This window comes from Phoenix dactylifera, chromosome 1, assembly GCF_009389715.1.
Source record: "Phoenix dactylifera cultivar Barhee BC4 chromosome 1, palm_55x_up_171113_PBpolish2nd_filt_p, whole genome shotgun sequence".
NCBI classification, from domain to species: domain Eukaryota; kingdom Viridiplantae; phylum Streptophyta; class Magnoliopsida; order Arecales; family Arecaceae; genus Phoenix; species Phoenix dactylifera.
This window is the reverse complement of record NC_052392.1, coordinates 10,300,825-10,327,030: the sequence shown is the minus strand read 5'-3', so window position 1 is coordinate 10,327,030 and position 26,206 is coordinate 10,300,825. Positions and strand designations below refer to the sequence as shown.

The following is a 26,206-nucleotide window of genomic DNA, read 5'->3' as shown; positions in this document are numbered from 1 at the left end:
GCACACAATCCTCTATCATCTATCTACCTACATAAATCTCAAAGCACTCCATCCCCTATCATTCATCCACCTGCACAGATCTCAAAGCACTTTATCCTCTATTATGTATCTGCTTGTACAGATCTTAAACACTTTATTCTTCGTCATTCATCTGCCCACACAGATCTTAAAGCGCTTCATCATCTATCCACCTACATAGATCTCAAAACATTTAATCCTTTATCATTATCCACTTACATAGATATCAAAGCACTTGATCCTCTATCATCTATCCATCCGTACAGATCTCAAAACACTCCATACCGTATCATCCATCTACCTACACAGATCTTAAAGCGCTCCATCCTCTGCCATTTATTTCTCTGCATAAATCTCAAAGCGCTCCATTTTTTGTCATCTATCTACTTGCACAGAGCTCAAAGTACTCATGGGTCTCGGAGCACTTTTAATTTGTGTGAGGAAGGAATGGTTGGAAGAAGTCCAGCAAAGATGTTCATGGTCCCTGATGGCTACTTTACTTTTTGTGCTACGTAGTCATCAAACTACTGTCTAGATTTAATTTTCTCTTTGACATAAGATATGGTCAAACTGGGGTCATTTTGCTCCCTTTCTGCCTATTAGAATCCTTGGGACCACGCCCATGCTATCAAGCAGCGATACTACCGCTTTTGCCCTTCCTCATACGGTTGGTCAAAAGAGATGGGTCAACATGGACTGCTACGCTTGTGGAAGTTAGTGCCCGGAAAAAAAAAGATGGGGACACCGTGATGCTGTCGCAATTCTAAATCGCAATTCCTGAGATGATTGAGTGGGTCCCACCCCTCTGTTGGTATCTAAGCCAGCAGGATGAGACACATCCTTCTGTAGCCCTAGCTGGTCTGAGATAACCACAGAGAACAATAACTTTTTTCAGATCTCTTTTTGTGCCGCAAGCAGGATTCATTCTTCCTACCATTACATGTCATAGATTTTTCGATTCAGGAGGCAAGTAAAATCAGGTAGACATTGTGCACAAGAGATAAAAGAACACTGAAACAAGAGCTTTTAGCTCAATAGAACATGACATTTCAACTTAATATGGCTTTTATTTGTTCATAGATTCAGTATCCCTTTTTTTTTTATATATATACATTCGTTATCCTTATACAACAAGCTCTACCAACGAAATTTGTACTTCACATCAAACCTCAGAATGGAAACCCACTACAAAGAAACCTGGTTATGGGTTCCAAAATAGGATATTCTCCTCTTCTACTTCAGTTTTACTGCCATCTACCAAAAGCCAGACCTCCGAGATCTTTTCCACCCTCCCCCCCTCCGCAATCTCGACTAATGTAAATGCACGCAAGGTACCATCCTTCGCATCTGAAGCTTGCAGTTGATTTTTGTCCTCTTCGGTGCCTGGAGAGCTTGCTCCTTGTACCATTTTCACCCTCGGCACAATAGCTCCATTCAGGTAGATGGTGTTGTCAGTGCCGACTACTATCATCTTTCGAAGGCCATTCCCATATGCTAGTTCTTTATGCATATGACCAAACACTACTATAGAAATGGGAATTTGGGTGTCCCTTTGCAAATCAGATATGGCTTGAGCAAGATCTGTAGGAGTTGTTTTACATAAGAGATTGGCGTCAAACCATGATGATAGAAAAAAATAATTTGTAGCATAAAAGCATCTACCTGGATCTCCATGGTCACCACCTCTGAATACCCAATCTCTTCCACAAATGTCACTGACCTTTGATCCTAAGCCTGCATATGTTGAAGTAGGAAAACAGAGGGGAAGATTTCAGTTGCGAGTAGTCATTCAATTACCAGGACGCAAAAAGTTAACAGATCTAGAAACCTGTAGGGCCATTATGTGCAAGAAATATAATAGAATGTCCCTCTGGTGTCCCTAAAGCAGCTCCATGGATTTTCTTTGCACTTCCTTCCATATCATTGACTCCATACCTGAAGTGAGAATAAATGCATCAGATAAATGGGTAGTACATCAAAAAAGACATAAAAAGCATCTATTATTTTATGCTGTTTTACATAATCCTATCAAATACATGCAGCATTGCTGGAAGACAAACGATCCTAATCAAAAAATAGCTGATTAAAACAAATCTAGACTGCTATTAGACTACGTGCACCATTATCACATTTGTCAGGATTTAATAAGTGGAAGGCCAGATATGAAGTTTATTCATCAAGATGATGACTTTAGCTAATTGAATAAGTCTACTGAGATGGATTCCCAATCATGACCACCTTCAGTCAGTCTGGTACACTAATTACTTAAATTAGCTGCAGAAAGCTTAGAAAAGAATGAAACAGATAATAATCTGGTAGACAAATGCACAATATACTCTGAAAGAACTGGTGGCTGATGGGTATTCATTAGTTTCAGAGAATGGAGACGAGCTAACGAGAGGTCTATGGTTGAATTCTATGCAGGGCCAAGGATCATGAAAGGCTTAATAGCAATTAAGAATATTGATTCAATAATCAACAGCTTAGAGATAACTCTAGCCAGCCTAGTGAAACGCCGAGTTTAGTTTCTTGTCTAGGGTATGTGATGAAATGTTTCAGGTGTGCTTTTACCGCTATCATTGTATGAGTATGGATAAGCAAGGCCCATTACCACAAATAATTTTTCAAATAACAATATGCTGGGCTATGTGATGAAATGGTTGCAGGATGTTTTTTCCTGTTTAGCACCATCATTAAAAACCACTACACATTTTCTAGGAGGTTGGTCATCCTGAGAAGAGGCAATTAACCATAATCACTAGAAGATGCAGATGAAAGCAACTGCCCGAACAAATAAACTGAGATCAATAACATCAAGGGAAACTTGAGATTAGCAATCAAATCCAATAAGAAGATATTGTGTAATGAGCCACAGAAGTTGCCAACTTTTGTAAACATGCCAAATAAATTAATTATGTATGTTTATACGACGAATACACTATTATTATGACATAAAATAAATCCAAAACTCATCACAAGGCTTGCTGAGAAAAACAAATAAACTAACATTAAATATTCTGTTATCTGAGTTTACAACAAGCATGGCCACTAAGACGTATACAAACTAAAATATGATAAATGGTTTAACAAGACAGTAAATATATAGTCAAAGATGATCAACAGTGATAACAAAAATAGCCTCCGAGTATCCTGAATCCTAACATAAACTTTCTTATTTTCTCATCTTATACCTCATCCATACAGTTACAGTCAATGCTAAATTTTCTATATATAACTGGTTCCCATGCCTTACAGGAAAACCAACTATAAAGTAAAACAAAACTCCCAGCTATATAATATGTTGCGGCTGCTTCCAATGCATTTATTTCTATAATGAATCCTCAAAATAAACTAAGAAATATGAGAATTACAAAAATGAATGACCAGCCAAAGTATAGAATGCAACAGGTGGAAAAAAGATAGTGGACAGAAAGTGGTTTGACACTTTCACTTCGGATAGCATCCCATATTTAAGTGGTATATATGACCAACCTGGAAGAAAGAAGCCTTCGCCGAAATATTCTGTCACCCCCACAAGAAAAGGGTCGACCACCAACAATAGAGAGTCTTAACATTGGGAAATCCAAACGCTGATAGCCAACATGTTGTTCCCCAAGACTGGCAGTGACAGAGAAAATTGATTAAACATATATAAAAAATAAAAGAATGTTAGAGCATATTCTTCCATTCCCCATGACCTGAACTAGACAACTTTAGCACAAGCAAACTCGATGCTTGTAAATTCTACAACAGATCAGCACAAGCTACACAGATCTGGAGCAAAGTTAAACTTTTTTTTCAACTTCTGATGTTTAATAGGTTATACACCAACACTGTTATATTGTTGAAACAGTAAATCAAATCCATATTTGTTTTGTATGTTAATGTGCATATGCATTGACATTTTAAATCACAAGAACAGCACATTTTTGTTTCATAAAATTTGATATAGATGTGTTCACAAAGCAACCACACATTGTTAACAATTGTTATCCATGCCGTTACATCTCAAAATCTTCAGAAGCACTAACTACAAAGATAACCCAATTCTGAATAAATGGACATGATTTTGCCAATAAGAAGTGGAATCATATAGAAAAATCAAAATCATTGTTTAGTGAGATGGGAAATAAAAGTATGAATACTATAGGAAGGTATGAATAACCTAGAGAAAAAAAATGCTAGAGAATGATGCTTTTGGAAGTATTCAGATGCTAGAGGCTAAATAACTTACCATTCCAGCTGAAGCTGGACACGATCTGCCTTCCTGAAGACCATGCTAAGATACAATTAGATCAAATATTTGGATTTCGGAATTATGAATTCTCTTGCAGTTAGAATAACACTAGATTAACCATGATTACAACCGTAAAGCTTACTTCTCTGAGAACTGTGGAGTATTCCAACAATCATGGTTCCCTAAAATTGCTGCTTTTGCGAAATTAAGATTTGAAATGCTTCTAACAAGTTCAACATTTTCATTACCAAAATCACCTGCAATATTCAACTTAATTGAAGAGCTTGAAAATATTAACTAACATAACTAATCAGCAAAGCCCTGAGAGTTACACCATGTGAAGGAACACCATGGAAAGAGGAAAGGACATGCCTGTAAACAGTACCAAATCAGGCTGCATGTCACATTAAAAAATTGTCAGTTTCCTGTGGACTAATGTGAGAAACATCAAAATACAAACCCTATTTCCATAAGAAACAATATTTGTAAGTACAACAGAACACAATCTCTGAACAGGCCCCGCTGAAAACAACTGCATTTGCATGTCACACCATCCAAACACACAAATTGTGCAAAAGATAGACACCCTCAGATGATAACAGAAATAAAGATAGAATTTAGGAAGCAATGACAGTAAAGATGAAGCCATCTGAAGCAAAACTCCATTGTTAAGCCATTATCAAAATGCTGCTTTCCAGATCTAAGGTTCATTAAAATATTTCATCAATAGTTCTTTTTCTAGCTGAATATTAAGGGAAAATATGATACTGACTATACTGATGAATATCGTTAAGATGACAAATCCTAGATACCTAAAGGGAACAAGATGTTGGATGCCCAAGACAATTTTCTTCTTCATCCCATTATGGTAACTTAGAATCAAAACGCTGACCTCTTCAATATAGTATCACAATCAACAAGCAAAAGGCTGCTTTCACCTTTCCGTAGCCATAAACAACGAGCCATCCTATGTACATAGTTTTTTGTTTAGGGGTTAAGTTATGATCCCATCCAAGTTCCAGAGTGTTTTACAAACAGCTCTGAAGTAATGCTGAGTTTCCAGTCAAGGCAACTCTAGGCAAGAAAAAGGTCTGCCACGAATCCAAGAAAGCTAGGTAACATGCAAGAACCCTTTAGTACAGATATAAAGGTATCACATTTTCAACTTATTGCATAATGCAGCAACCATCCAAGGCCCCACTAGACTAGGATAGAGATTAAACAAGAAGAAAGGAGATTGACAAAGAATATTTTATTTACCTCAACTAAATTGAATATCTAGAATAGAGTACTACAAACCGTAGAGACACATTAGATATCTTATCAACCAAAGGAAAATTTTCACCCGAATATGCTGTAGTTTAGATGAACATGGAAGCACACCTAAGACTCTACCCAACCAAAAGACTTAGATGGGTTTCTGTTGCTAAGTTCTCTCATCCTGAAGTGACAGAGTAGTGTGGTAGATCAGGAAATAAGAATGAAAGCAAATGCTCTATTTGAAAATGTGCTATATATATATATATATATCATGCTCTAGATTTTTTTTGATAGGAAAAAAATACCAAAAGACCTCCCTAAACTTAAGGTGAGTTTCACTTATGTCCCGCCTATTTAAATCTTTTCAATTAGCTCATTTAAGTTCGACATACCAGCCAGTTACCAATTTGATATAGTATCGATACTTACTGTAGACCCGAGGTGTACCAGAACCAGGGGGAGGGAGGGAGAAGGAGAGGGAGAAGGGGAGAGGGGGAGGGAGAGAGTGAGAGGCAAGAAGTCGAGGTGTTGGAGATCTTGGATGAAGCCTGGGTCGCACTGGCGGGGCTTCAAGGGAAGAGATGGCGGGGAGGTCAAGGGTATCCATGGCTAAGGGTTTTCCCAAACGAAGAGAGAGAAAGAGGGAGAGAGATGTGGAGGGAGGGATGCATACCGGTGGTCCGTGGTCATTATCATCATTGTCGTTGGTGGCAACAACAATGAAACTCTAACCCTAGTGTGAGAAAGAAAAGGAGGGTCAGGAGAAGAGGATGGTTGAGAGGGATATATAAAAGCCTGAATCGCCTCGAACTGAGTGGAATCGGATGAGATTGAGGCAATTCGATTCGATTCAAGGCCTATACTGACCTGAAACTTTGTCTTGTCCCGATAACTAACCGAGTTGAGTTAGTACGCCTCAAATCAGGCGGTTCGGGACGACATGGCTGATCTTGCTCAAGTTCATTAAGTAATGCAATGTGATGTTGTTGTCCATCTTTGTTTACCTGTTGTCACTAGATCACATCATGTTATGGTCATGTGACAATTTTAAAACTAAAATGCCCTGGATAACTTTAGGACTAAAATTACCTAATCTCAATTAGCTCCTTTTAGATCCCGTCGCAATGCTCCCCACTAAAGAGCTCTTCTCTAACAAAAAATTGTTCCCACTACAGCCGGCGTTGATGGCATCAAAGCCGCTCGGCAAAGTTTGCTGTCGAGATCTAGACGTAAATTGCAATCATGAACCTGAACAATGGTTAATGCAAATTGCAAGCTTGAGGACAATGGAATCCTTAGCTGTTCAGTCGAGACTCTAGCCCTAATGAAAGGTATCATGGCAATGGGCACTACAGCTATACCTCTAAGATGCCACTTGAAAGTGCCAATGCTTCTCTAAAGAAAATCCTTTGCCCACTATGCAAGGAGAACTATGAGATTGAACTAGCCAAGCTTGTTGCAAGGAAGTTCAAGAATTGTCTCCAAAACTAGAAGCTCATCAAGCATTGCCTTAATGGATTTAGCTTGTGAAGCTAAGCAATGGAGGTAGTGCTAAATTACAACTAATCATATTCAGTTTCAAATGCTTTTGCCATCAGCCCATAATCAAATTTATGAAGTGAAACTACCTTGATCCTTGAAGCTGATTCTTTTGAATTCTGGTGGTGCTCTTCTATAGTCAAAGGAGCAAGAGTCCATGTGGAAGTAGAGCACAAAATGCCCTGTCCTAGGGCAGTAACATAGCACTCAATGAAGTTCAACTCAGGAGCACTGTAGGAATCCACAGCCATAAACATGACTTTTGCCTCATCCCTTCCACCAGGTTAGACTTCTCAAAAGCCTCTGAGCAAAACATCAGATAGGAAATTTCTTCAACAACCTATTCTTAGAAGATCTGAAGGTCATGCCATATCACCATCAATCACGATTATAAATCTTTAGTAACTCTGTCTTAGCCACCACACCATCCATGATAGGCCAAACCAGGGTTGCTGCCCATGAAGTTCCAACTCAGAAAAACCTGGAGAAGGTAAACATGGTCATGGGAACCTATTAAACTAGGGAGTGAACAATGATCATTAAGCAGAAATCACATGCCTCTTAGCAACTCCTAATCAACTGACATCATGTCAACCACTTAGCACCATAAACCAAATTTTTCTAATTGCATAGAAAACCATGGCTAGGGAGACTTTAGTTATGTTCTAAGCACTCCAGCTGATTATCTTGCAGATTCTGGAGGATCAAAAGCAAAGTTTGCCATTTCAGTACCGAAGTCCGTACTGGTAAATTACGGATACACGGTATGGTATGAGATGGCGAGATGTCCCGATTCGATACCGATACAGTACGTACGTCCGATACGGTACTGTACGAACCAGTATGGCGAACCTTTATCAAAAGATGATATTTACAATTGGAATGAAAGGTTTGCCTCCTAGAGGACTTCTGGCATTGAGTAAAATATGACTAATTATGTTAGTAGGTAGTATATGTGATATTGATGAATATCTAGGCTACCAATTCTTGACCCCATATCTTCTGCTTATTCCCACCTTGAATGGTTTGTAGACAACTCGGCTAGATATATGGGAAAGAGCATTGAGAACACCGGTTATTTATATTAGTGCATGCAAGAAGAGCAATGCTCTAGTTTCTCCTGTATAAGAATCTAGAAATTCATTCTTGTGTTTATATCAGTGCTCTTCATACTGCCACATTGGCCAAGCTCTCCTAGAGCCAAAATGCCCCGTCCCACCGATAACATAGTAGAGCAAGTGAGATTTCAATCCATTTGCTTAAAGCCTTCGGACTCATTGGTATTATGTGGAATTTTTAGTTTTGACATAATTTACAAAAAAGTAATAAATAAAAATAGAGAAATGGCACCAATGCTATACTATCATTTGGGTCATGGAAATTAATACAAAATTCTTGCATCCCATCATTCACCATCTCCACCTTGTAATCACTCATCATCCTATACAACATCAAAAAAAAAATCCAAAAAATCAGAAGAAAAAGAGGGGGGGGGGGGGGGATAAATCCATCCATCGGAGGATTAGTGGGGTTCCAGAGGTTTATAGTTTCATCAAGTCCATCTCGCGGCACTTGCTTGGAGAAGACATCTTTGCTTTAATTCTTTGAGATGGAAGGAAGGAATGAGATTCTTTCTTTCTTCCGAGAGGTTCACAAGAGAAGAAGAGAGGAAAGATTGGTTCTTCGGAATTCTATTCTCCTTTTTTAAGGAAAAAGGGATGATGAGGATAGAGGATGAGAAAATGAGATTGATCTGCCTTCAACTGTTTTTTCCCTTCTTCATCTATGGCTGCTGCTTTGTTGCAATAGTTGCACGACATCCACTCCGACCTCTTGTCCTCCCCCATTTCCTTTTGAGACCCTAAAACAAGAATTTTTTTGAGCTTCTTCCAAGAACCCTAATCCTCTAAGACGTGTTCCAAGGCTTGGAGTTGACCTCGAGTAGTCAAAATTTGTTAGAAATCTTACTGGTTGCAAACTTTTAATAACGATGAGGGTAATTGTGTCATTTTAGATAGCATTTTAGTGGCGTTGAGTGTTAGGTAGGGCTCAAGACCACATTGCATCATGTAATGAACTTAAGGGAGCTAAATAAAAATTTTTAAACAAGAGAGGGTAAGTGAAACTCGCCTTAAGTTAAGAGAATCTTTTCGTAATTTCCTCTTTTTGATATGCACTAAGTTCAAAGATAGGTACTTTAGTTTGTATTGAAGGTTGTAAGAAAATAAAAGGAAGACCTAAATTAACATGGATGGAGGTTGTCAAGAAGGATATGGAGAAACTTAAAATAACATAAGAGGCGACCCTAAATAGAAATACTTGGCAAATGAGGATCCATAAGATTGACTCCAAATAGTTGGAAAAAGGAGATATGATAATGATTATGAGTATATCCTCTAAGTTATTTCATAACCAACAGAGTCTAATAACAACAATGCATGCTCTTATGATAAAAGCAGTACTGTAAGTTGTTTAAACACAAAAGATATAAAACATATTATTCATCTTGAACCATATATGGCACATCATTGTAAATGCCATAAGCTAGAAAATTTTGAAATTAGAGAGTACCTGCAGCAACTGAAGGGCTTTAGAATCTTCTTCCAGGTCCCAATCATCGTGCTTCAATACAAAAGTATAAATATTACGGAAAGAACCAAAGTTCTAGCATAGACAGTAATCCTATACATCAATTTAACCATCTTTGTAAACAAACAAATAAAGAAACTGTATGATAATCTATCCGATATCATAGCTGACAGAATATGGGAGTTATACATAATAGCACGCCTCAAAAGCAGGCATTCATTGTGTGAGTTGCAAGGGCATCCATTATTTTTGCCTATGAAGATGAAATAATCCATTGGATAGTCTTACAAGACAATATCATACTAGCAGTTAAAAGCTGTATTTATCATATATTTTTGCCACAAGTAAACATGCAAGAGGTCCTAAGCATAATAATGAGAATTGGTGTATGTTACATAGCTTCAGCACATGCACATTTATCCTTGGGTAATAAGAATTAGATGCTAGATGCAGTGTCCTAGCTATAGCTAGACAGTTCAGTATGGTGATACGATGAATTGATGATTTAAGCAGTAACAATAGAGTTCAAATTGTTATATGTAAGATAACTGTCCACATTAATCAAGAAAAAGTGCAGGAAAGAAAAGAAAAGCCCATAAGGTTAGTGTCTGCATCACACATCATTCATCTGTCCACAACAACAAACATTTTTTTCTTTCATTGGAAAAGAGTGGGTGAACCCAGTCATTTCCTTCTGGTGTATTTACAGCCCATGGCATCAGCAATTACCATCATAAAGAGATCAGAATTAAGTACATCAGTCCAGAGAAACTATGCCATGATAAAGGGGGCTCTTGCATAAAACAATCTGATAAGCCTTGAATTGAGGAATACCCCAGAGTTCATGTTGATTTATTTATAAAAGTTTCCAATGCAAGCTCCTGAAATATCTATGACTACATAACATGTTCCCTTACCACTAACTAATTTAATATGAAAGGTTTTAGTCTAATACACCTTCACGACTTTTTTCTTCTATTCTGCCACGAGTTACAACAGGTATATTTTGAAGACTACAAAAGAAATTCATGATTCTTGAATTAAACCTGAACTAACCTTTTGACAAACATATGACTTTATAAGTAATAAACATATAATCTTAAAAAGTATCTTTCACTGACTCATTGGATCCACTCTTGATGGCTCTCTCTTGCAGACCAGTTGATGAAAAAACAGATTACAAGGTTTCCTCTCATGACATAAATAAACTTCATCACCTTTGGATAATGCCTCGAATTAGGAATGCTGTATTGTCACATCAATAATCCACAGCAACGACAAAAATTACAGAATTTCCAACAAACAAATACGAGAAATTTCATAATGAATTTTGACAGAAAATAAAAGTTTTTTCTTCAGGGAAAAAGGTGTTTCTCTCATTAATCTAATCTGCCTTATCTCTCAAATAACAAAGCATAGTAATAGTGGAATGCACGTTTATCCCAATAAACCAAACAACCCCTCCTTTTCTTTTTGTAAAATGCAACAACCTACTGTATATTGTAACTCCAACTCAAACATAGGGCTAATAGAAGTCAGAGATAATAAGATTTTCTAATAAAGAATCAATGAAAGAATAAAATTTTAAACACCTAGAAATTGAAACGAACACGTTGATCCAAATTAGAGGTCAAAACTCAGAACGAATCAAGCCCCTTACTTCAAAAACTACAGATTCACAAGCAAAGATCAAGCATCGCCGCCCCCAAGGAAGGATTTCCAAATAAATCGAATGAGGTAATAAAGAAAAAATGCGGGATTCACACCGAACTCACCACGTCTCCGACGACTGCGATCCTGACGGAGCGCGACATGGCGAAGCGGTTGGCCTTCGAGGAAGCGATAGAAGAATAGGAGGAGGCGAGGAAGAGAAGAGGGGAAGGCGTGGGAGCGTGTATCCCGACCGCCCATGCGCGTATCATCAACGAAGTCCTCCTGCCCCACTCTCTCTGCTCGGAGAGACGGCAAGTCGTCCACGTTCTAAATGTTTACGGAAGAACTAACGGGGTTTTTGAGATTCCGTCACGATAGAAACGGAGGAAACGAGACGCTAGTTCATTAGTTGAGAAACCATTTTTTTATATAATTTTTAAAATATATTCAGGACTCATCAGATGTGAACGGGAGGACGCAATTAAATTTATCCAACAGTCTCCTCCGCATACAGCAAGTATGTGGTTTAGAAAAAAACCGTGAATTAGACAGGTTTGGAATTTATCTCTCAGGATGATTCTCTCTTCTTATTTCTATTCAGAAATATCCCCTTCTGCAAAGCGATAATTGGGCAATAATAATAAATTACAAAAAAATTAAAATTAGAGATAAATTATAATTATATTTAATAATTTGGAAAATCTACACTTATTCTTTGATGTCTATTTTTATTCGATACTTTAATCTATAATTTAATAGTACATTAGTCAAACCATTAATTTTAAATAGAACTCAAATATCATGTTAAAAGAATTTCTAAAAATAATCAAAATAATCTTAAGTAATATAACAACTATCAAAAATATAAAAAAATATACATATCATTCTCTCTATCTATGAGTAATTTCGACTTTTTGCACGATGTAAATGATTTCATAATTAAAAAGAGTATAAGTATAGATTTACAAGCTATTAGATACAAATATAATAAATATAAACCTCAAAAAATATATTTTTATTATAAATTAAAATATATTTTCATTAAAGGAGGTAATAGGCATAGAGCAACACGAATTGGACATATAACATCGCTCCACCAAAATAAAGAGAAAAAGAAAAAAACAACACTCCTCCATCTCAATGCAAATACTCATAGATGAACTTCCCCAATTGAAATATAGTAGTCAAATGAAATCTCCCAATTAATTCCTTGAGTTGGTTGGTATTTTGACAACAGGCAAAGGCTTCAATAACCAAAACTAACCTGTGTGGTTGCTATCAATCTACGTACTAAAATCTAAAATCATGGGACTGTGATACTAAATGACTTGGATACACTCTCTACAACTAATGGCGGGATGGAAACAACCCCCTCCCTTTTGTTATTAAAAAAAAAAAGAAAAAAAAAACTGTGGGGTTGCCCCTGCCGTTTGTTTCTGTTTCCTCAACTGACTGTCCCAAAGCAAATTAAGATGCCCCGTCTAAAACATGCGAAACAAGGTCTTTGCCACCCTGGGAATCAAAGGATTGATTGCATCAAGTAGAATTACATTAATTAAAAAAAACGCGGGGGAGGGGCGGTGCGGTCCATGACTAGTTAGACTAAACATGTCTTTTGATCGACCATGGAAGAAACAAAACGAATCCAGTCTCTCATCCGCTTTATCTATTTCAAACATTAAGCTGATAAAAATAATTTGTCTTGTATATCAAGGAAAATAAAGAACGACTAAAAACTGTGAAAGAAAAACTATACAATAAATTACTTATGCAATTTTACATTGGAAGATTCCATATTTTCATTTGATTCAACTACATATGTACAAATGAAAATTTGCAGGCGTGGGTATTTTCTCTATTTCCAAACCTTAATAGCACCATCTCTGCTACTGGATATCAACAGCCTTTGGTTTAACTTGACAGAGGCCAATGAGAGCACAGAGTCACGGTGACAGCCAGCAGAGTCAGTGGCAGCCGCAGCAAGGAGAGCCTTCTGAGTCAATTTAGGTGCCCCAGGACGTTTATGCGACTCCTATTCAGCAGTAGAAGAATGATCAGTACCCAATAAAACAAAAACTCAGAAAATAAAGTCAGCTTTTGTCTATTAAAAATGGTCCGCTAACAGTTAGTTTCCAGTCAGTTAAACCAAACCGCTATAGACAAGTCAGCATGGTTTAGTTTATGCATTCACTTCTTTGCAGGTAAAAGATACAGTACTGACATGATGTGATGATTTTTACCCTCTGTGGAACCAGATGCAATGTAAATAGAACTGTCAATGCCCAGGCAACAAAGCTAAGAGGAAAATCCAGTAATTCTGGTCACAAACTCATCCTAGACTTTCTTTCAAAGCAGAAGCGAAAAGTAGATCTTTTCTTCAAAACAGGAGTCAAAAGGAGTCCACACTCAACCCAATACGAGCAATCCATCTTAAATTTAGATGGGGATCGCAGGAAATCACGATTGTCGCTGATTGCATACAATTCATCATTGGATCGAGTTAACAATTTGCCCCAATTCTTCATACAATTTACAATGCATGGGCACAGTTCTAGCCAACTCTGTCCTCAAGACAACCATCAACAAGAGGTAGCATAAGGCATGCATATGCACATGATCTAGGAAGTGCTGTCTCTCTCTCTCTCTCATACATGTTCCATTTGATGTAAAATTGATAATCTGCATTTTCCACACTTTGGTAGATAATACATTGCACAAACATTAATGTGACATGGCACCTGACGTTTACTTCAACCCTGATATCAACTAACAAACCTTTCTTATAAGGGATTCATTTAAATCTAGAATGTTTTATGGTTAGTTATCAACCTAAAATCAACTCTCAAACTGGTGCCAATTTTCTAGCAAAGGCAACTTTGGGTTAGAGAAGAACCTGCTGCACACACAGAAACCGACCTTTGCAAACTCGGCCTGACCTGGCTGGGCTGATTTTTCTCAGGCTCAAACAGAGGTTTTCAGCTCAATAAGCCAGACCGGGCCTGAGTTATTTCCCTTAATACCAGACCTCGGATTGGCTGGACAAATGCTCAGGTCTAGACAGAGTTGTCCCATCTCCCCTTCTACCTTGGTCCTTTTCTCCACCACTCCTCCCTCCTCTTCCCCTCTATGCTTCACTAGCCCTTCTCCTCCATCTTCCTCTCTCCTTCCCCTTTTCTCCTCAACTTCCTCTCCAACTCATCTCTACCCACCAACCCCACCCTCTAACCTCCATGATGCCGTCCCATCCATTGATCCTTGCTCCATCACCATTTGCCAGCTATGTTGCATATCGCTCCCATTTTCTCCTCTCTCTCTTCCTCCTCTTTCCTCTCCTCCTCGCCCCTCCCCTTCCAACTCCTTTTTCTCTCCTTCCACTCTCTTTGATTAATTTCCATATATTGGCCTGATTCCCAAGGCCCCCACAGTGCCCCCCCTACTTGATGCATGTCACCATGCCAACTATGGCTCATTACCTCGCCATTGTCCGTAGCTGCCTATCTTGCCACATCTCTAGAGTGGTCTAACTGAAATACCAATAGTTTCAAGCAAAGAAGTGTAATCCACCATTAGATCACGTTAGGTTTGGACCAGGGACCCAACTAATAATTAGAAGTTGTATAATGTTTTAACATGTCCATTTTAGAAGTTGTATAGTGTTTTAATAATTAGAAGTTGTATAGCATTTTAGACAGAAAAGTGCCAAAGTATCGACACGATGGAAATGTCTGGATCTTTAAGTTGTGCCAAGTAGACTTGTCAATTGCTCGAGTCTGACCTAGCCCGTAATCTAACTTGACCCGACCGTAATCTGATCACCAGAATTCGACTCGATTTTTTACTAATATCATGGAGATTTATGGGGCATCAGAGAGAAACCTCTCATCTCCCCTCCTCTTCACCATCGCCACCACGCACCATAGTCCCGAGCGCCTCTGCCACCCTCGCTATCGATGTGGAGTTTAGGCCCGATGCGGGATCATTGAGCGGCAGTAGAGTAGGCCCGACTGCTAGATCCACCCCAATGCTCACCTACCACCTAATAGAGGCTGCGCCAACAAATACGTCAAGGAATAAGGTCGAGCTCAGTGGCTGCTGTAGGTGATGGAGTCAGAGTGGCAGCAGCCAAAGCCGACAGAAGGGGAGGTCAGTGGTGAGGGTGGAGAGGAGGGTGGTCTTGCTAGAGCCAGAGAGATTGAGGATGGCGAGGAGCTCCTAGAGGGCCTGAGGATGACAATGAGCAAGCCGATCTTACGGCATGGCCGAGCAAGTCGCCCAACATCAGATAGAGGGAGATGAGATGCCACAAAGTCTCTCTTTCTCTCTCTCCACGTTGACCCACAGTGTTTAGATGTCATCTCAGGTCCTCAAGTTGAGTCGGATTCCCAGGTCAGGTTGGGTCAGGACCCCTAATTCATTGACAAGTGTAGCGTGAAGAATTAAAAGCTCTTTTTCAATAGGAAATTTAGAAATTTTACGAACTCTATCCTTAACACCAATTATGTGGAAAGTTTTATTGTGATTTATAACTATTATTTCTAAAACTCCTTTACTCAACTCCACATTCAATGAAGTAATATCAAAACTTTAAGGTTTTTGATATCAAAAGCTTATACAAATGATAAGCATCATCAAAATGGGCAGTATTGTCCTATTGCAGCAAAAAACCAGCATTAGCATACAGTGCATCGCGTACTCACACCATGTGTTGGTACTCGGTACAGTACCAATTCGGTATATCCTCCAATGCTAGTTTTTAAAAACTTGGTATTCTTGGTGCATGTTATTTTTGCATTTTCATCCAATTTTGTTACTAAGACACCGTTATAAAGTATTATCTAATTTGTATTATGTGATTAGTATTTTTTAATTATATTTATTTTATTCTTTCCATTTTTATTTGTAATAAATGTTAAATTTTAGATACAAGGTCATTCAACCAGCCAAAACATTTTTCTTTGAGCTAGGTGAAAAACCTAATTATAAAACCCAAGCAATTTTTCCATCAAGCAGTATCATCCACACAAAACCCAAGTCGATGGTAAATGTACCTGCTAGCTGCACCCCTTGATTTTCCTCAGTAATTTTTGCCTTTCTAACAAATATTCTAGCGAGCAATTGAAAGAAAAACTGCATCAAACTCCTCAAGGTTTCGCCTATTTGATTTTTAGGTTTCTTCATGTAAAACTGAAGTTCCTAATCTGGAAGAATCCTAGACTTACCAATGCTGCTATGAGTGTATATAGTTATTCAGTACGTGATCATGTAGAATAATCTAGGCAACATAGGTTACAATAAAAATAATTAACATACTTATCATGAAATGTACCTGCACAACTTGAACCCCGAAACTAGATCTTATATCGTAGTGCTCATCATTCCCGATGCCCTTTGTTGATGGACCACAGATGCAGTAACTTCGATCAGGGCTGCAAATTCGTGGGCATGTAAAGAATAAAAACATGTATTTCCACCAAATGAAATTAAGTGTAAGATCTGAATCAAACCTGGTATGGTCCCAATAGCGAATCTTCAAGTCTGTTCCTCCGGTCAACAGATCTCCCCCAGGCAAAGGAAGCAATGAGTGGATACCAGGAAGACGAGGGGCAGGTTCGTTCAACTCATCAATTCTATATTTGGAGTTGTCATTTCGTTTGACATCTTGTTTACAAGTAGGCTTGTAAGGAGGCCTTGCAAGTGCCTGAGGCACATTGGACATTTCAGCTTCACTCTCACCACTTGTTCTGAATACCTGCAAACAAAATCAAAAGTTCATGAATAGATTTCTGATAAAATATTTGTAAATGTATGCATAAGTATAAACTTTTCCTTTACTCATCATTTGAGAAAATTAAAGTATTGCCAACTTCATCAGCCAATCCTCCTCTTAACTCCCTTTAGCTGAGTGTGCTACCTTATTCACTGGTGAACATGATTTGCATAGCTTTCTCAATGCTAAAATCCAGGTTTAAACCATAACCTTCTCGACCCTTTTTATATAACAGGGATTTAACAAGCACTTATCAAGCAAGTTTTTCAAGATACTGCACAAGAAACTAGTAGCTAGAAAATGAGAAAATTCAGACATGTCAAGAATTTGAATTATTAATATATTATGATATACCAGCAACTTTAAACAAGTATGATTCTGGCAAATGATAATAAAAAAGTCATAATTCTTTATAGAAATGTGTATAGCCCTATTTGTCTAGTTGTCCTTTATAATTACTATACTGTACCATTTGTTAATTATTATATTGTATCATTTGTTTAGAATTAATTACATTATGCCCAGGTCTATGATGAGCATTCCAAATAATCAACAATTATTATTAATAATAGTATCTTAACTATTATATTACATCCAGCATTTATGATGAAAATTTCCCTTGCATAGCTCATTAAGTACATGCAAACAGCCTTTCATATACCTGGTGGCAGGTCCCATTCTCTGCGTTCCAGAGGGAAACTTCATTGCAGCCAGCAGCAATGTAAACTAATGGTCTTGCCATAGCAGACATGGAGTTTGATGGTGGGACTAGCAAACACATTTTCTCCACAGGGCATGCCAAAGAATAGTGCCATGAGTTAACAGGCAAAAGGAACCTCAAATCCCACAAAGTAAGCACACCCCTTGACGAGCCTGATACAAACCAATTCCCACATTGACTCATCACAAGAGAAGAGATGTATCCCTCCTCAGGTACAGCTTTAAATTTCCATGCTTCTAAATTCGTCCGAGTATCCCAGAGATGAATTCCACAATGTTGGGTACTGAATAGAACAGTCTGACTGATAAAACTATCAATAGTAGAGCAGTTTAAGAGGCTAAGAATTGCACCTTCTCCAATCTCTTTCTTCTTAATATCAGCAATGCCAGAGTACCTTTCAATTACACTGCCCAACCCTCTTGATATGTAATCAACAGAGAACAAGTGCATCGTTCCATCACTTGCTCCAACTACTACTTGTGCAGTACCACGAAGCATCGATGTACATAAAGCCCGACTGCCATCCAGTGGATAGGTTAACCTAGATCGGAAAGAGATGTCCTTTTCCAACTTTCTAGTATCCCATATTTTCACAGTGGAGTCATCTGAGGCACTTACAAAAAAGGTGTGGTCATTTGATATGGCTATGTCATTCACAGCAGAGCGGTGCTCCTGGAGATGTGCCACTAAGACTCCACGAGGCTTCCATCCTGTGTCTGGAACAGATGATGTTCTGGCAAAGGAAGGCAGCCCAGTTACATCTGACAGTGAGGTATCATCTCCAGTCATAGATGAGCTGCCCTTCGAGGTATCACCAATTGTGACATCCTGGAACCTGCTGGTGACATAAGCAGATTGATCGCTGTCCTTACCCTCTAAATCTTGCACTGGTTTTGGGACCTGCATAGAGTTCTTACTGATGTTGAAGAAAGAGCCTGAAACAAGCTTAGGCGGAACTGAATTAGACAACCCAAATGGCTTGTTAACAGGCTCCAACCAAGGCATGCATGATGCAGCTACTCCTTTAGAATTCAATTGCAATGAAGACTCAGAACCTACAGATGCTGCTCCCACTGCACGCTTATCCATGCAAACAGAATACAATGGTATGCCTTCAGATGGTCCATCGCAAAGGGAATTATTTCCAGAAGTGACATGTGGAGAAATGAAGCCAGAAAATTGCAACTTATCAGAAGAAAAAGAATCTCTAATATCCAGTGTGCCAGAGGCATTCTGGAAAGAATTTCCTGTTCTCAATTTGGCAACATCTTCACCAACAGGTAGAGATGCATTCTGGGTCACACCACTGGCATATCTGCCACCTTGAGCACTGAATTCTTTAGTACCAGAACTCTTCCTGGAGTTCCGATCTCCTGTTACCCTCCTAGTGTGTTCAATAGTTTCCCACTGATTTGAATAGGTGGATGAGTTATACCATATCTTTCTCTGTCTTTCCAACATATCAGAGCTCCTTGCATTCTCCAGAACTTGATAGAAAACCACTTTCGAGACTGGAGGCTTAAGACATGACAGGAGAGATGCCTCAGAAGATAAAGAAGCTGGCTCTCTGTGAAAGAAAGGGCGTAAAACTGGAGAAAGGTACACATAAGAATCTACAGGTCCTAAGTTTTCACAACTCGCTGCAATAAAAGCAACAGCTGACCTTCTTACCCACTGGATTGGATAACAAAGCAAGGGAAACGCTTTCTCAAACATGGCCAGAAGTATCCTCTTTCTTAGGAAACCACTTTTGCACAGCAAGGACAAGCATTCCAATGCATTAACAATGACAGCCTCCATATCGTCACTAAGTGCCTGCTCAATATAAGGCAAAAGATATTCCTCCACACTTCTCTGACCGACAAAATAGCAGACAAAAATTATCTGCCCATAAAAAACTGCCCGCAACTGCTCATCTCGATCATTAAGAAATGCTGGGAGAATGGGCAGCAAGAAGTCATTACTTTGCCTATGACCAAAGAAGTAACATAAATGACCAATATCCTGCAGGAGAGCTCGACGTATATTTGGAGTTTGTTTTGGTCCCATCACTAGTTCTTGCACAATTTCAGCTACAGATTTCCTCAACTGTGAAAGTTGAGTGTCATTTTTGTCACTATGCTTTTTTCTTGGTGATTCTGTAGCAAGAGATTGTGGCTTATGAGTTAGACTGGATTTATCAACAGATCCTACATCAGCTAAACTCCAAGATTGAATTAAGAATCTGTAAGCCGTTAGAGCAATTTTAAATATGTTGCTAGCATAACAAATCCGAACACTTTCCTCTGGATCATCAGGAAGCATTGATAGCATTGGAAGGATATACTCAGGAAATATCATTGCATCACTAGGAGGGAAATCTCGGACAAGAGGCAAAATATCACATAATGTTTCCACAGCAGCACTACGCACAATTGCTGCAGGATCGGAAAGCATTGCAATAACATAGGGAAGTATATGTTGCAAGCGATCTTCATCATCAATGTATAGGGAAGATGCCTTTAGCAGAAGTATACCCCCTCTTCTCAGCTGTGGCTGCTTGACACTTCGTATGCACGAGCAAAGTAAGGACGCAATTAGGACCATACCTTCACATCTCATTTGACATTCTGTTCTTGGAAAAAAGGGCATTCCATATGTATCCGACTGACTATCGTATCCAGCCATTAAAGAATTCAAGTCGCTTTTCAGAATTTTTCTCAAAAGCGGTGTTTCTCGCTCCCTGTACCCCTTGGAATCACTTAAATTTTGCTGCCTTGAGTGCTTTAATTGTTGTGAAGACAAAGCAGAGACTGTATCGGAGCAGTTTGCAACAGCACATGGTACACCTTCCTCTGTAGCCTTTGTATGTGAATGATGGTATCCTTGTTCTACTCCCCTGAGAAGAGAAGTGATATCTCCAACAAGCTGGTCGCAAGCTAGGCCTTCTTCTAACTCTCCTTTATTCTTAACAGAGCCCCTTGTTGAACTCATGCTTCTTCTCCCACCTTCCATCTGCTGAAAAGGTTCATTATTCATTAGTTTGGGACCTGTGGACGACTCGGAAACAATTTCCTCAGTTGATCTACTGCTTGTCATGTACTCAAGTATCTTGTGGAAAGCATTCTGCGTCACTGCAACCTACAGTGGAAATGATCAAGTCTTAATATGAGTATGTGGTTCTACCTATTATCCAATTGACATATTACATCTGCAAAAGTTTCTCACCCTTGAATCTGAATCAAGAGGAATCAACCAGGAAAAGAATCCATGCAGGAACGGTGAGAAATAACTTGGGAATATAGCAGATGCATAACTTTGCAAATAGCTTTCACATGACAGCCTTGATTCTGGGTCTAACTGAATCATGTGAAGTATCATCTTCCGGATCCCAGCATCTTGTATCTGCAATTACAATACATAATCATCCAACTTTGTGATAACTAATTTTGAAAGAAAGTAGGCAACACAGATTATTATACGTAGAACTCGAAAAAGTTTTGACAATTTGATAACAAGATGAATGATAAAAAAAGACGAATAGATTGAAAAACTAATGCATACTTCATATAAAGGTGGCCCAATGCACAAGACTCCCAACATTGCGGCATTAGGGAAGGATTAGATTTACACAGCCTTACCCCTCCATGCAAAGATATGTTTCTATGTTTCAAATCCATGACCTCCAGGTTATAATGGAGCAACCTTACCGTTGCACCAAAGCTTACCCTCAAACACATTATTGATATAATATCATAAATTTATATTCCTAAAAATACAAAATAAACTTCATATTCTCGAAAATCATATGTTATTCAACAAACTATATGATTCTACAAACATGGTGATGCAGGACAATGCTGAAAAGAGAGGAAGGAAGAAGAAAAGGAGAGGAGGAGAGGAGGGAAAAGAACCGGGCTTCTCACCTGGCTCTGACCGTGGCTTCGTACCAGGGTTTCAAAGAAAGGAGGCAATTTCATTCAATCAATCATTAACCCTAAACAAGTGCATGAACCCATATATATAGGATTACAAAATAACGAAAAGACCCCTACAAAGAAAATAATCACAAAAAGGTCCTAAATTGACAATATGCAAATAAGCCCCATAAAAATGAAATAAAATACATCAAATCAATCTAGCCATAAAGAAACTGACTGGACCATCCTCCTGCAACGACCATGGCCCCGCATAACAGGCGGTCCGGTACTGGTGTCCGCACCAACTCCCCTCAGGTGAGAAGAAGTCGACCTCGATGAATGCGGCTCGGTACAACTCTGGTAGTACTCTAAGAGGTCCAGATCAATCCGCTGAAGCTCGTCCTAAGTCATCCAAGTCGAATCGAACTCCGGTCGTCCTCTCCAACGAACCAAAAGGCGCTAAATACTTCCATCACTGGATAAAATGGTTTGCCCGTCTAAAATAGGGTTAATGAGTTCTTTTTGTGCTGGTGGAAGAGGCAAAGGAAGTGTGAATGGGATGGGATCAGGAATAGAAGAATCATCAGGCTCAAGAGAAGGCTTAGCGAAAGGGTCAGCAAGGATGAATGGTGGACCCTTGAAAGCAACCAAATCTTCAATATTAAAAGTAGAGCTGATACCAAAATCAGATGGAAGATCAATAACATAGGCGTTCATGCCAATCTGATGCAAAACCCGAAAGGGCTCAACACTACGAGCCTGCAGTTTCTTAACGGATCCCTGCAGAAACCGCTCAGGCCGAATACGCACCATAACATAATGCCCATGTTGGAATATCCCACCTATGGAAAACAGCTTGTAGTTTATATCGAGCATTACTCGCATGAATGTGCTTACAAATATCCTGATGCAGCTTATGCATGTGTTGTGCAAATGCATGTGCAGACTCTGAAATGCGAATATGCGGTGATATGGGTAGAAGGTCGACAGGCTTTCTAGCTTGAAACCATGTACCACCTCAAATGGACTCATCCCTATGGACCTATTGATCAAAGTGTTGTATGCAAATTGAGCGACAGGAAGGATGGAATCCCAATTACGGTTATTTGCACTCACAAGACACCGCAACAGGTTACCTAAACTTCGGTTGACCACTTCTGTTTGGCCATCTGTTTGGGGGTGGTAAGCAGTGGAAAATTTCAGCTTGGTACCAACCATGTGCCACAGTTTTCCAAAAGTAACTCATGAAGTGAACATCCCTATCGGACACGATCGTTTTCGGTAATCCATATAACTTAACAATTTCGTCGAAGAAAATATTGGCCACCCTAGAAGCATCGGACGATTTGGAACAGGGGAGGAAGTGGACCATTTTGGAAAAACGATCAACAACCACCAAAATTGAATTATGTTTCCGAAAAGTGCAAGGAAGACCTAGTACGAAGTCCAAGCTGAGGTCAAGCCAAGGACGATCGAGAGCAGACAACGGGGTATACAGGCCAGTATTTTGTTTTCTATGTTTGGCTAGTTGACAAGTTTGACACTGACCTACAATTTTAGCAACGTCACGTTTCAGACTTGTCCAAAAGAATTGATGTTCGATTTTAGCAATAGACTTTATCGCGCCCAAAATGCCCCGAGAGACCCCCAGCATGGACTTCCCAAACTAAAAAGTCCCTTGCCGACATGTGCGGGATACAGAGCTTAGAGGCTTTAAACAGGTACCCGTCCTGTAAATAAAAATCATCTATTATGGGTCCTTGTCCTTTGGCGAGGGCAGCATAAATTTTACCAAAATCGGGACAAGACACAGTCTTCCTTAAGTTTGTCAAAGCCCGTGATAGTGATAGACATGGCCGAGAGCACGGCTACTCGCCGACTCAGCGCATCCGCAGCTTTGTTAGCAGCACCCGATGTATGCTTCAAGACAAAAGTGTACTCCTGGAAAAATTCAACCCACTTAGCATGGCAATGATTCAGCTTTTTCTGGAAATGAAGGAATCGAAGGGCCTCATGGTCGGAGTGAAGGACGAATTCGTTAGGGAGTAGATAGTGACGCCAATACCGCAGGGCTTGGACAATAGCATAAAATTCTTTATCATAGGTGGAATACTTTTGTTTAGCCTCATTGAGCTTTTCACTAAAATAGGCCATAGGGTGATGTTCTTGACTGAGCACTCCACTAATCACTAAGCCAGAGGCATCACACTCCACTTCAAAAACCTTGCTAAAATCAGGTAACCGCATAACTGGTGACTGTGTCATCCTTTTCTTAATGTCGCCAAATGCTTTGGTGGCATTGCCCGTCCACCGAAAGTCACCTTTCTTAAGGCAATCCGTGATGGGTGCCATAAGTGTACTAAACCCCCTAATAAAGCGACAGTAAAATGTGGCAAGCCTGTGAAAGCTACAGACATCACTAATATTCTTGGGCTCGGGCCATTCTACTATTGCAGTAATTTTCTCAGGGTCAGCAAATAAGTCCTCGGAAGAGACTATGTAACCTAAGAAGTTAATATGAGAAGTGAAGAAAGAGACTTCTTAAGGTTAGCATATAGCCTCACATTACGTAACGTTGTGCAAACCTGTCTTAAATGATCCAAATGTTGCTCTTTCGAGTGGCTGTAAATGAGGATATCATCGAAGTACACGACTAAAAACTTGCCCATGAATGGTCGCAGAACTTAGGTCATTACTCGCATAAAAGTACTAGGAGCATTTGAGAGACCAAATGGCATCACCAGCCATTCGTATAGGCCATCATTTGTTTTAAAAGCCATCTTCCACTCATCACCTAGGCAGATTCGGATTTGATGGTAGCCACTTTTTAAATCAATCTTGGAGAAGATCGTGGCACCTGCCATCATATCCAACAAATCATCGAGCCGAGGAATGGAAAAACGGTATTTAACCGTGATCCTGTTGATTGCCCGACTGTCAACACACATTCGCCACGTGCCATCTTTCTTTGGAGTGAGGAGTGCGGGCACGGCACAAGGACTCAAGCTCTTCCAAATGAACTTTTTTTGTATGAGCTCGTTAACTTGCCTCTGCAGCTCAGCATGCTCAGAAGGATTCATTTGATAGTGAGATAGATTGGGTAAAGTAGCTCCAGGAACCAAATCAATGGCATGTTGTATGTCACGCAAGGGTGGCAAATGATTCAGGAGGTCCTCAGGGAAAACTTCCAAAAATTCCTTAAGGATAGAAAAGCCTTCAGAGAGTATCTCGCTTTGCGTATTTAGGTGGTTCTCTAGGACAAGGCAAACACCATAGAATCACGGATAACTTCTCTTTCAAATTCGGAGGGGCTCAGGATATGAAATTCTTTGCGCGTTGGCTCATTTTTCTTCTTACCCTTGTCAAGCACCTTGGGCTTCAAGGGGTTAAGTGTAATCCTCTTGCCCTTAAATGTAAACGAGCAAGAATTAGATTGACCATAGAAGGTGACATCAAGGTCGAACAACCAAGGCCTCCCCAATATGAGGTGACCCACATCCATCGGGATCACATCACACCAGATGGTGTCTTTATAAGAGAGAATTTGAATTGGTATGAGACACCTTTCTTTGATATGGATCGAAGACATATCAATCCAGGAGACTTTGTAAAGTTGGATCTGAGGGACGGGAGTTAATCCCAAATGGAAGATAATGTTTCAAGGTATTGCATTAACGCAACTCCCGCTATCAATAATAACCTTGCAGTCCTTATCTCCGCACTCGATATAAGTATGGAAGATCGAAGTTCTTTTCCAGTCATCATGCTTGGCAGGTTGGGCAAGAGCACACCTGACTACATTCATGGTGGACTGAACAGGTTCGGTGATAACTGTTGGAGGCGTGGTCCGGATACAGCCTAAAGTGTCTGAATTTCCTCATATTCGTCATCGACGTCTTGGATGTTGTCTAGATTTGGCTCATATACTTGTTCCTCCAAGTCGGCAGTAGCACCCTCTTGTTCTTGCGCCTCAATAACAAGAGATTTATTTGCGCATTGTGAGGCGACATGTCTAAAACCCTGGCACTTAAAGCATTGGATTCGAGAAGATGGTTTGGGAGGTTCACCAAGAACTCCCTTGCCCTTAGTGTCCTTACTTGGGGTAGGGGTGGAAGAAAAAGGTCTTGGAGGCGCGGACCCAATTGAAGGACGGGATCCGGAAGGTTGAGCACCGGCGGGAGTCCCTTTAATGTCAGAGTATCTAACAAATGTTGGCCTAGATACCTGTTCATAGTTGTGTACAAATGTGTAAGCTTGATCGAGGGTGGATATTTCACGAAGGACAAGTTCCTTTCTGAGCTCATCATTAAGACCTCGTCGAAACCGGCTCAGGATCATCCGTTCATTTTCTTCCATGTTACATCGCATCATAAATTCATCAAACTGGACGATGTAATCAGTAGCAGGCCGATTACCTTGTCGCAAGTTATTTCATCGGTCTAGGAGGTCATCTTGGTAGCTTAGGGGTAGGTTTTTTTTTTAAGTTTTTCTTTCATTTCTACCCAGTCGGTTATTGCAGGTTG

The 26,206-nt window shown here is 39.5% G+C and overlaps 2 protein-coding genes across 8 annotated transcripts in view; both read right to left on the bottom strand.

Moving 5' to 3' along the window:
* Positions 1-1,030: 1,030 nt before the first annotated feature.
* LOC103724251 lies at positions 1,031-11,608 on the bottom strand. Of its 4 annotated transcripts, none has more exons than XM_008815449.3 (9): positions 11,419-11,608; positions 9,626-9,676; positions 4,628-4,649; positions 4,398-4,512; positions 4,253-4,297; positions 3,511-3,636; positions 1,847-1,953; positions 1,681-1,752; positions 1,031-1,599 (listed from the first exon to the last, which is right to left on the bottom strand). In XM_008815449.3, exons 1-9 carry the CDS (start codon positions 11,563-11,565, stop codon positions 1,220-1,222), a joined length of 1,065 nt encoding a protein of 354 aa, XP_008813671.1. In that variant the 5' UTR covers positions 11,566-11,608; the 3' UTR covers positions 1,031-1,219. The 4 variants fall into 4 exon arrangements, with proteins under 4 accessions (XP_008813671.1, XP_008813672.1, XP_008813673.1 ...); XM_008815450.3 differs by having other exon boundaries at positions 4,253-4,285; XM_008815451.4 differs by having other exon boundaries at positions 4,590-4,649; positions 11,419-11,607.
* A 1,332-nt stretch (positions 11,609-12,940) lies between these two features.
* Positions 12,941-26,206, bottom strand: part of LOC103724252 (serine/threonine-protein kinase VPS15) — a 29,298-nt gene continuing 16,032 nt past the window's right edge. For all 4 annotated transcript variants that reach the window (XM_039126129.1, XM_008815452.3, XM_039126131.1 and 1 more), the window contains 5 exons: positions 20,992-21,168; positions 17,725-20,904; positions 16,801-17,045; positions 16,623-16,722; positions 12,941-13,328 (listed from right to left, as the gene is read on the bottom strand). In XM_039126129.1, the coding sequence (XP_038982057.1) occupies positions 13,152-13,328; positions 16,623-16,722; positions 16,801-17,045; positions 17,725-20,904; positions 20,992-21,168 (3,879 nt within the window). In that variant the 3' untranslated portion in view covers positions 12,941-13,151. The remainder of the gene's footprint in view (positions 13,329-16,622; positions 16,723-16,800; positions 17,046-17,724; positions 20,905-20,991; positions 21,169-26,206) is intronic.

Excerpts from the sequence above, each read along its gene's own strand:
- LOC103724251 (XM_008815449.3), bottom strand. The coding sequence starts at position 11,565 with ATGATACGCGCATGGGCGGTCGGGATACACGCTCCCACGCCTTCCCCT. Across the intron at positions 4,650-9,625 it reads AAGCCCTTCAGTTGCTGCAG|CCTGATTTGGTACTGTTTAC; the intron begins GTACTCTCTAAT and ends TGTGACATGCAG. Across the intron at positions 4,513-4,627 it reads TGATTTGGTACTGTTTACAG|GTGATTTTGGTAATGAAAAT; the intron begins GCATGTCCTTTC and ends TGAATATTGCAG.